A 10,727-nucleotide genomic window follows, 5' to 3' on the forward strand; every position below is an offset into this window, starting at 1 on the left:
GGGGAGGCGGGAAAGCGACGCAGGCTCAGCAGGATTAGGAAGCATTGAGAATTTGGACTTTGCATTCAGGAAGCCCCTGGCTAGCAAGTGCTCTTGCACCACATGCAGCTTCGCAGATATGCGCACCAGCCTTTCAGAGGCACCACCCTCTCAGCATCCCTGTGCTGAATGCAGTTGGGATACGCCCCTCACCTTCCATGGTTCCGCATCTTTGTCATGTAAATTGACCTTCTCCTCATGAAAAATAAAATTGAAGTCACTCCTGGTTCAAGAGATGCATAGCGACAGAGGGTGCACAACGCGCGAGTGCGCTTGAGCGTATTGTTGTGTGCACGGCGGTGCGTGCGTGTGTGCATGCGTGCGTGCGTCAATTTGTCGTTCTCTAGGCAAACCTACGGGATGCCTCTTCTGCTGTAAGTCTGCACACACGTGAGAGTGTAAGATCCGCACGGTTGGGTGGCGCCTGGCTGGTACGGCCTATGTCCTCTGCTTCCATGGCCACAAGAATCCTCCAACGCGGGGCCCACCTGTCTAGGTGGTATTCATCCATCGCGTCATGCTGCCACACCCGCTGTGCACGTTCCCGCTTCAAAGCCTTGAACTGTGGGCGTAGCCAGCAAGGGAAGGGACCGCATGGGGGCCGCGAGCTGCAGCGATGAGATGCGGCCGTGTCATCCCTGATACAGAGCATTGGTGTGTGCAAGCCCCTGCACCATCTCCCCGGCTGCGGTGGAATGACACATTCTGAACGCTGAATTCATCCGGGTCCATCAGCCCGGCAAGTTTGCTGCAATCAACCCGCCCCCCTCCTTACTTGCCCAGCAGCTGCCAACTGGGCGCCTGCTGGCTCGGCAGCTGCTGCGTCATTCGTACGCACCAACTGCTTGAACCACTCTGGAAGTTGGGGCCTGGCGCGCGGCACGCCGTCATCTCCAAGGCACCCCAATACCCGGGTGACGAGATCAAGTTTGTTGCCCTTGGTAGAACGCCCCAGCTCCCGCAGCCACCTTGCTTTGTGAGAAGGGGCGTTGTCGCATGGGGAGGAATGTGTGGACCAGAAGCAACTGGGCAAATCATATATGCAGAAGTGGATGGCTACATGCATGCGTTTGCACTGCTCAACGGTTGACAGCAATTTTCGGCTCAATCCCCCTGCTGGGCTCACTTCTTGAGGGTGTCAACATTGGCGATGGGAACATCATGCGGCTTGAGCCGCAGTCGCGGCTCTTCCGAAGCAGTGCCAAAGGCGGCCACCTCGGGGGGCAGCGCCGGCAGCCCTGCACTGTACGCCCAGCAGTGCGGCCACCAGACCAGGGACGCGACCACGGTGAAGGCGCGCTTGCAGGTGAGGGCAAGGCCGAGGGTTTGAAGGAAGATCTCTGCAATATGCCAAGAAAGGGTTGGCAACACACTCAAGAAGGAAAATGAAATCTTGACGAAGCGACACCTGCATGTGCTTCTGCAGCAGCACATTCGTGTGGGCCCTCGCCTTATTGCGGAGTGGTATGCATCAAACCCGATTGGCGCGTGGCGTAGAAAAGACAATCGCAGCCGAGCGCGATAGCAAGGCTGTACAGACATCGGGGCTGCCAGCAGTTGCAGGCGCCCGCTTACCTGACTTGGGCCAGAGCGCGCTGTGCGCCTTGGAAGGGACGAGGCGTTGCACGATTTCAGCCTGTCGGCGGCAGGAAGGAAGCCAGGAAGAAGGCTGCGCTTTGCTACACGACGACACTGAGGAGAGGCTTGGAGCGTGTGTAGAATGTGTCTTGAGGTACCGAAAGTGGGAGGCACTGATGACCCAGATAATCCAGAGGGATTGCGTGCTGCATCATGTGGCCCTGCAGCTCACCAGAATGGAGTCGGGAAGGTCGGTCAGTCCACGACCGGCGCGCCCGCTTCGTGTCACGCGCGCAGCCATCAGCTGGCTTGGCTGCTGTTCTGATGCATGTTCCTGTGCCTGCACCTGTTCGGCGTGCTTCTCAGTCTCCTCCTCCTCCTCCTCCTCCTCCTCTTCATCCTCCTCCTCCTCCCTCTCCTCCTCCTCTTCAACCTCCTCCTTTTCCTCCTCCTCCTCCTCCTCCTCCTGCTGCTGCTGCTGCTGCTGCTGCTGCTGCTGCTGCTTGCGCCCCTCAACCTGCCCTTGCTGTTGCTGCAGCTTATCCTGGTGCAGCTGCTGCTCCTTGTGTGCTTGCTGCCACTGATCATAGGCTTCTGTATGCCACTTCAGATCCTGCGCCTGCTGAACCTGCGCCACGGCCTCTGCTGCACGCTGCTGGCTCCGCAGCCAGCGCACATGATCGGCCTGCACTGGCAACCGCTGCAGGGGTTGCTGCGGCTGCTGCGACTTAGGAGGCAGCTCCATGGGCTCGTGCGGTTGCTGCTGCCGTGAGTGTCTCCCGGGTGGCACATCCTGCTGTCCTTCTTGCTCGGGCAGGGCCTGCTGTGGGTGCACCTGCGCAAACTGCACGCTCTGCAGCAGCGGCTGCGTGTTTGGCGTAGGGTGGGGCTGCTGTTCCTCGACATATCCAAGCAGGGCGTATGGGCCCAGGAAGGTCTGCAGCTGCTCCATCCAGCTGCGACGGGCTCGGCAATAGTGAGATTGGCCTCAGTGGCGTTGGCGGCCAGCGCAGCATGGGCAGCACGGATGTGTGCACGCAACGCTCCCAGTGCCAATGGCACTCGATCAGACCACCCGAAGGTCTGCAGCTTACAGAAGTTACAATGTTTGTGTATTTGATGCAGGCGAGAGCAAGGATCCCTCACACCTTCACCGCGTGATCTGCGCGGTCTTGTAAATTGAACCTCGTCTGGTGTGTGAACTACCTATATGTTCAGTCATCAATCAACCCAAAACTCAGTGGTAGTTCAGGGAGCGAAGGCATTGTTGGATTGTGGGTGCTGAGCAGGCAACCCCTGCTGGGGCGGCTCGGCAGGCGAGTAGGTGATTCCGTGATTGGACTCATGCACAGATGACGACATATTGCAGCAATCAGTGCAGAAGGAAACTTCTTGTTCAGAGCGGAATGGCACTCCTGTTCTTAGGGGCATGTTACGGTAGCCTGGCATCGCTCCTCTACTCTCAGCTGCTGCAGCTGCAAGTTGGTGTGTTGGGTATAGTTGTCCTGCATATACGCTTGATGCCTGCTGCACATCGATACCTCCTTGGTAGACAATCAGAGGTTGTGCCGTCATTGCAAGATTGCAGACCTTCCACTCTGGTGGACATTTGCACTCAATCATTGTCAGCGGCGTCAAAGGGCCAGGGCGCACGCATCAGGCGAGGTGGCGCCATTTGATTGTGCAACGCTTCATCAATCAAACAGTGCATCCACGTCGTCAAAAACTGGTTCATGGGCAGCCTCTTCTGCGCCATTGTGACTCCTGCCGCTCCCGGCTCGGCGCGCCGCGTCCGCCATGAATGCCGGGTGCTGCTCGTTGAGCGCACGCAGCTGGGGGCAGGGTGAGTGTGGAGGGTGGGCAGCACGATGCATCAGTTACGGGTTAGCCGTTGACCAATGTGCCAGCAAGAGAAGGAAAGAGTCCTGCATGCTCAGCGTTATGGCAGGAGCACATGTGCTTGCAGACCCAAGCGCTGGCTGCGCGATCCACCTCCAACGAACAAGAGTTTGCAGACTTGAAGTAGACCCCATGTGGTCGGCTATGCACATACACGCACATAGGCAACCACCTGTCGCTCACCAGCTGGGGCTGCCCGGTCGCGAGCGCGCTCCACTGCCCAGCTACTGCCTGCAGGAGCCCGTCCCTGAGCCGCACTAGCCGCAGCCGCTCGGCAGCTGCTACATAGCTCCCCAGCTGCTTGAGTCCTGCGGGCTGCTGCTCAGCCAGAAGGTCCCTCTCCAGCATCTCGATCACAGGCAGCTGTCGTGCAGCGGCCGCCACAATTTTGCCGCCGCTGCCCACACTCGAGCCGCTCCCCGCCGTCTCAGCTCCTCCTGCTGCTGCTTTACCCTCGGCTGCTCCCTGTGCTCCGGCGTTTGCTGAAAGACAGTGCTGCTCCGTGACAGCCACCACGGTGTCTGCATGCCAAAGCAGCCGCCCCTTGGTCGTGCTGTTGAGCCACACCAGGCAGGCGGCCTGCAGCTTTGGCAGCGCAAAGCGCAGTGCAAAACGTAGGACTGCCCAAACATCGTCCTTACGGTATGACAGCATGATTGCCATGCAGCGATCCTGGGGGCAAATACAGGGAGGTTGGAGGGGTTGTCATTCATGATGTTGGCTGAGGCATGAGAGGGTACTGTTTCAAAGACAGGGTTGAGAAACAGATTGCCTGAGCCTGTGTGCGCGTCGCACGCGGGTTGGCGCAGGTATGCACACTCCTGGTACGCAGGAAGCGCTGCAGGCCACATGGTCGCGCATCAAGCCCCACCCCACGCCTGCCAAGCCCCCACATGCACACGGCCAGCTGGCACGCACCCTCAGGGCAGCCCGGCCGCAGGCGACGGCAAGCTCCATGGTTTGCGCCGCGTTGTGTGGGGTGGCTGCGTCGGCCAGCAGCTGCTCCGCCCTGTCGCCGACCTCCTGGAGCCCTGGCCGGTGCGACAGCTCCGCTGCAACAGCGATCATGTGAGTGCAGGGGCGGATGGTATGGGCGAACACACTTCATGCAAAGAACAGCGGGTTGGGAGTGCTGGAGCACGCAGCAACCATGCCGTTTGCAGCCCTGACACGGCTGCAGTCCCGCAGCAGGCAGCGGTGCTTACAGCACCACAAAACCCCCAGCGTGAAACGCGTCCGAGCAAGCGCACCCGCTCACCTGCCAGCCGCAGCAGCGCAGCCGCACCGGCATGGTCGCCCGGCCGCGCGCTGAGCAGTAGCCCCAGCGACTCTGCCATGAGCCCCTCCATGATCAGGCGGTCAGCAGCCAGATGGACCTGGGTCCATGACCGGCGCGTTCAACAACGGGAGAGTCCCGGTGTTGAAGGACAACGAATTGGAGGTCTCCCATCCATGTCGCAACAAGGGTCAGGCGCCGCGACTCCCAAGCTTCCGGCGGTTGTCTGACTGAATCCCTGGCAACCCCTGGGCCCGGGCACTTTACACCTGACAAGCCGAGGGCAACGTAGCAGTATGCATGGGTTGGCGTGCGCGTGCTTAGAAAAGGAATTACCGTCCTCCAGCCCCCCGCGCACCCGTGCGAGGTCGGCCAGCGGCAGCGCGTCAAGGCAAGCCAGGCCCGCCAGCCACCGGCACAGCAGCCGCAGCTCCCCCGCGCCCACGCCCTCGACCGGCACCTGGTGGGGAGGGGTACACGCGCAGGTGCATCGGGGTGTCGCGGGTTCTCAATGTCCAGATTTCCTCATGCTCAGAGAGGCGACGCCCGGGGGTGGATACAGCCCTGAGCCATGGTCCAAGCCGACAATCGATGGCTGACACGGCAGTATCGACTTCCAGTGGCGTCTCGGGTGCGTGCACGCCGCGGTACCCAGCAGAAGCACTCCCCTCACCTGAGCTGCGTGGGCGGGAGCAGCGCCGCCGATGACGCCGCCGCCGTCGCCGCCGTCGCTGTCAAACATGCCGGACTGGTGCATGTCCAGGAAGAGGCGCGAGTGCAGGGCCAGCAGCACGGCCGGCAGCCGCACAGGCGTGCCGCCCCCGCTCGGCACCAGCAGCACCTGCGGGGCCCATGTCGAGGTGCAGAGTGCTTGAGGGATGAGGGGCAGACGATAACATGGGGGGACGACGACCACACCACGCATTTGATGCTCCAGCTACCGACCGCCCAGCCATCCTTCTGGCATCGTGCCGCCTTTGGACATGGCAGCGTTCCAACACCCTCGGCTGACATGGCTCCTCGCCCGTCCCTCTTTCCCAGCCGCCCGCTGCCGCACCAACGCGCCTGCGCGCCGCCGCCGCCCGCCTGCCGCAGCATCTTGGCAAGCTGCTGCCGGCAGTGCTGGCGGGCCTTAGACGCCTCGCTCGCGCCGGCCGCGTCCGGCGTTGGGGGCACCACGGCGCGCTCCAGCACCTGATCATACGAGTCAATGCCGCGGGCGCGACACGGCGCATACAGCGTTTGGTGGTAGAGATGAGTAGAGTCCAGGTGCAGACAGCGGCGATGTGCAGAGTGCCGCTCGCAACAGGCAGCCGGGCTATATGGAGGCAACACAACATGCCATGCCTGCCCTGATATGCGTGAGTGCACTTGGCTCTGGATTGGACCCTACCCACCTGAACCACCGCCTCTGGCTCCTGCAGGTCGTGCCGCCTGCAGCCGCCCACAAACACCGCCCGCCCACCCAGCGCCGCCCCCCCGTGCCCCGCCACCGCCAGCATGCCGCCGCCGCCGCCGCCGCCCGCCGCCTGCTGCGCATGCCGGCGGCCGCTGTCTGCGTGTTGGGTGCAGGTCAGCCACGGCTGCAGCTGGGTCCAGGCGGGGGGGTCGCTCTCCAAGTCCAGGCAGTACGCATCAGACAGCAACCCGCGCGGCTGCGCCAACGCGCGGCCGCCAAACACCACAAGCCGGCCGCAGTCCGCCAGCAACGCCGCGGCCGACTCGCAGCGCGGCGGGGGCCCGGCGCCCTGCGGGGCGCGTGGGTGGCGGAGGCACGGGGAGGGTGGAGTGGCTCACGTGGGCGGCGGGCTCAACGACACTCACAAGAGGCTGGCTGCCTGCTGGCAGCCACCACCGACAATTCAGCCGGCCTGCCACAGGCCGCCCCTCTGCGACCAAAGAGCGCTCTTCACATGGCTGCGCCCACATTGCGTGCTTCCAGCAATCACGTGACTACCTCGGCTGCACGCAACCACCCGGCTGTCATCCAGCGACACAGCCCACCCACCTGTGTGGCCACCACGGTCCACCGCCGGCTGAGAGGGTCAAGCCGGTGGAGGCGGTAGCCGGCGGCCCGCGCCCGCGACGGCAGCGCCCCCGCCGAGGGCGGCGGGAGCTGTGGCAGCGCCCATAGGGCGCCCTTGTGGAATGCAAGGGCCAGCAGGGTCGTGCTAACTGGGTAGTCCCCTGGGGTTGAAGGGCATTGGAGCAGGCCAATGAGGGCGAGACGAAGCAACCAGGCAGCTGCAGATCCCAACCCATGAACAGCAACCCGTACTGGTGGTGAATGTTGATGTGGGGATGCATGTTGGTTAACCAGGCGTTAACTGCTGGACCAATCCAGGTGGCGCACAACCAGGACATGCACGCCACCCAACTGCGCTCCCCCCCTTCCCCCCGCGCAGCCGCCTCACCGCCGCCGAGCAACCCGCGCGCACCCTCCGTCGCCAGCCGCTGCCAGGTGCCCGTCGCGAAGCGGTAGGCGTGCACCAGCCCGGCCTTCGCGTCGGCCGGCCGCCTCTGCCCGGACGCGCGCGTGAATGTGACGCCGCCGTACAGGTACATGGTGCCCCCCTCCTCATCAACCGCCACGCTGTGGTGCATCCTGGGGGGCGGTGCGGGTGGAGGGCAGGGGGGTCGCACGAGGTCTCACGTGCGAGAAGGGTGAAGAAGGAGGGACTGTGAGGGCCAACACGAACGCGCCAGGGGTGGCGGAGGAGCATGAGGTGAGTGGCCGGCAATGACAGAGGTGAAGGAAAGTTGCGCTTGGTAACGCCTCCCAGGCTGGCAGAAGCCCGGCGCACCTGGGGCCGGGCGGCTCGCCGTTTTGGGGCACGGTGTCCGACACCACTGGCAGCTGCTCCGCGCCGCCCGGCATTTGCAGGCCCTGGCGCGTGACAGCGTAGCCGCGCAGCGCGCCGCAGCAGACGGAAGCGCCGGTGGGGGCGTCTGCGGGGCCGAGCGCGCACGCAGGGCGCAGCGTGTGGGGCGGAAAGCGTGTGGGCGTGACTGCTGCAAAAACTGCTGCTGCTGTCTGATTGCAGCGGCCGCTTCTCTGGTTCTTCCGAACGATAGCCCCCAATATGGCCACCTCGCCAGTGACCATGTACAAGGATATGCTCACCAGACGAGCGTGCGTAGTCCGCTGCGCGCTCGTCCAGCTGCCCCCCAAATATGTACACACGCCCTTTGTACAGCGCCGCGGAATGTCCCACTAGCCCGCAAGACAGCTGGTGCCGCGCCTCGTGCATGCGCCACGCGCCGCCGCCGTCCCGATCCCCCCTGCCCTCGCCTCCCTCGCTGCCGTCGGCATCCTCGTCTCCAACGCTATTGCCGCCACCTCGCATGCTGATGGGCGCGACGCGCTGCACACGCGCGCTGGCGGCCAGGTCAGCAGGCTTTGTGATGACGCGGCTGAAATCGGGCTCCTGGCGCATCGGGCCGCCCTCGCTCAGCCATGCGTCATCGGCGGTCGCCTTGACGGTGGACTGCCGTGCCTCCAGGCCGCCAAAGACGTGGACGCCGGTTGAGGGGCAGCCGGCGGCGGCCGCGAAGAGGCCGGGGCGGGGGGCGCAGGGGCGGCGCGCAGCGGGTGGTGGCCGCTGCTGTGCAACGCGTGCGCGCTTCGCCTGCGGCTGCTGCTGCTCCTGCTGTGCTTGATGCTGCTGGTCGTTGGGAGGGTCATTTTCACCACTGTTGCCGTGACGGTTCAAGTAGTGAATGCTGGCAGTCCATTCGAAAGGCACGTGCGCTGCCAGCTGCTGCTGCAAGCGATCAAGCGGCGTGGCGTCGGTAGGGCCAACGGGGTGGGCCGCCCCTGTCAGGGCATCTGATATAGCGTCCCAATTAATGTGCGGGTCTTGAGACGCTGCCACGGCCTCCACGGGAACGCTCATAAATAATTTGGTGGTACGTGCAAATACTTGGATCAAGCTCTACACATGCACCATGTTCTATCGTCATATATTGACGATCCCCATGACACACAGTAGCAGCGCGTGATCCGGCGCGTCACGTTGTAACCCGGGTGATAAATTGTTCCAGGCTCGTGGCCCGTTGCTGTCAATTGCAAACATCACTGAAGCTTTATTGCTTCCACAAACTGCTTCAGAGGCCACTAATCCCCAGAGATCACTTAGAGCATTGCCTGTGTTCATGGCTGGGGGGGACTGGCGCAGCAAAGTAGTCGTGAGTTTCGCACCTCGACAGAGCGCACATAACTAACTGCGGCGAGCGATGCGCTCTGCGCTGTGCTTCATCACTAGGCACTGCCGTGCACGCACACGCTCACCCAGGCTGCACTCGACACCGCCCGCAGGTGGCCGTGATCGTCACCGTCATTGGCGCCGGCCTCTACCCAACCGTGGTTGTGCCCCTGCAGATTGCCTACGGCGGGCGCGAGCGGCCGGTGCGGCTTCCCACTGCGTTGTGCAGGGACCTGGGAGGGGCCCCTGGGTGCGACTGGGCCAGTGCTTGGCACAACGGTCTAGCCGCGGCCCTTGTGGTGCCGGACTTGCTTGGCTCTGTATCCTGGATCACACAGGCTCATGCGTCAATGTCACTGCAGGCGCGGGACCCTTCCCTCGGGCCGGGCTTCAGCAAAAAGGGTGAGCCCAGGCTCCCTGATGCCTGCTGCGCAAGCGCAATCAAGAGGGTAGGGGTGTGTGCATGCTGGTTTGCAGTTGGATGTTGCCAGGCGGCTTTCAGCACCACGGCACCCACTCAAGCGCTGACGCTGCGCCCCGCAGGCATGTGGAAGGAGATTGACGAGGCCGCCAACCAATCAGGGGGCAAAGACGCCCAGTGAGGCTGCGGCGGCAGTGTGGCGCCCCCTGCTGGCAGGCCGCGCATCGGCTGGAGATCCCTGAGGCAAGGTCCGCAGCCCCTGGCCTAGGCCTCCTGTAGTCGTTCCAACGTCTTGGCCTCCTTTATCGCAACGGCGTCTGCAGCAGCGGCGGTGCCAGCAGTCCCGGAAATCGCAGCTGGCTACAATGCGCAGGGCGGCGGTAGGCATGTTATGGCGGGCGCGGTTGCAGTCGGGCGCTGGCGGCACCCCCTCTCATGCGCTTGCAGGCGGGCCCTGGAGAGTCGCACCGCGTGCCATCGCAACAGGTGCGTGCGCAGGGAAGACATCTTTTCTGCCGCGTGCTTAAGCTGGTGCGTCGGCGGGCGCACGAGCATTGAGCTGCATGTTTGGTTCAAACACCCGCCGACTGTATCAGCGTTGCACGTGCCCGGCGCCCCTGCTGCAGTTTTGCTCTGCTGTCCTATGCATCCCTTGCCAGCATTCTGACATCGACGTGCAGCCTCACCAAGCCAAGAGCCCCTTGTCCACACCGGGCAGGCCTCAAGGACATCGAACCCAAGATCCTGTCCAAGGCCCGCCGCCTGGCCTTGGTAGGCGGCCATGCCATCCAGCGGACCGGCTGCGCCCCCGCTGCTGTGAATTGCAGGGATGACAGCTCTTGCTTGCGCTCCTCCCTCGTTGGGTAGGGTGGGCCACTGCAGTCAAGTAGAGGACCAGCGCCCGCAGCCCAGCCACCCTTGCTTTTTGCCGCATGACCACCGCCTCCTGCACCACCCACTGCCTGGCCATTCGCGGAGCGCAGATGGTCGGCGCAGCAGCAGGCGGCTTCGGCAGCCTGGTGGGGGTGGGCGGCGGCGTGCTGATCGTGCCGGCCATCGTCAACGCCTGCCCGTGAGTACCTGCACTTCCTGCCCGCATCATGACTGCGCGTGCGCGCTGCACTGGGGTGCTGGGTGAGGGCCAATGCCTGACCGAGGTGCTTCTCACCGTGCTCGCCCGTTGCTTGGTTGTAGACACCCAATCAGCAGCTTTGCTTTACTCTGTACTCTGCTGATCTGTGAAGCTTTGCTGCTCCTACTAGTCGCTCCCTCTTGTCGCAACCCCTCACGCCTCCAACCCCTCCCCCCC

The 10,727-nt window shown here is 63.6% G+C and overlaps 3 protein-coding genes across 3 annotated transcripts in view; 1 reads left to right on the top strand and 2 right to left on the bottom strand.

Moving 5' to 3' along the window:
• Positions 1 to 1,161: 1,161 nt before the first annotated feature.
• On the bottom strand, positions 1,162 to 2,569 carry MNEG_2474 (hypothetical protein; the record flags this gene model as incomplete). Its single annotated transcript, XM_014049045.1, has 3 exons — positions 1,162 to 1,379; positions 1,615 to 1,675; positions 1,850 to 2,569. The coding sequence occupies 3 exons, from the start codon at positions 2,567 to 2,569 to the stop codon at positions 1,162 to 1,164; spliced, it is 999 nt and encodes a 332-aa protein (XP_013904499.1).
• Positions 2,570 to 3,311: 742 nt separating this feature from the next.
• On the bottom strand, positions 3,312 to 9,010 carry MNEG_2475 (hypothetical protein; the record flags this gene model as incomplete). Its single annotated transcript, XM_014049046.1, has 13 exons — positions 3,312 to 3,449; positions 3,700 to 4,095; positions 4,435 to 4,568; positions 4,775 to 4,892; positions 5,151 to 5,252; positions 5,466 to 5,633; positions 5,792 to 5,986; positions 6,190 to 6,540; positions 6,801 to 6,979; positions 7,207 to 7,397; positions 7,597 to 7,741; positions 7,917 to 8,485; positions 8,994 to 9,010. 13 exons carry the CDS (start codon positions 9,008 to 9,010, stop codon positions 3,312 to 3,314), a joined length of 2,703 nt encoding a protein of 900 aa, XP_013904500.1.
• A 1,340-nt stretch (positions 9,011 to 10,350) lies between these two features.
• Positions 10,351 to 10,727, top strand: part of MNEG_2476 (hypothetical protein) — a gene marked incomplete at both ends in the record, with an annotated part of 2,368 nt that continues 1,991 nt past the window's right edge. Inside the window, one exon of the mRNA XM_014049047.1 lies at positions 10,351 to 10,490. Coding sequence (XP_013904501.1) covers positions 10,351 to 10,490 — 140 coding nt within the window. The remainder of the gene's footprint in view (positions 10,491 to 10,727) is intronic.

Source organism: Monoraphidium neglectum, assembly GCF_000611645.1.
Source record: "Monoraphidium neglectum strain SAG 48.87 unplaced genomic scaffold scaffold00281, whole genome shotgun sequence".
In the NCBI taxonomy this organism is placed as follows: Eukaryota; Viridiplantae; Chlorophyta; class Chlorophyceae; order Sphaeropleales; family Selenastraceae; genus Monoraphidium; species Monoraphidium neglectum.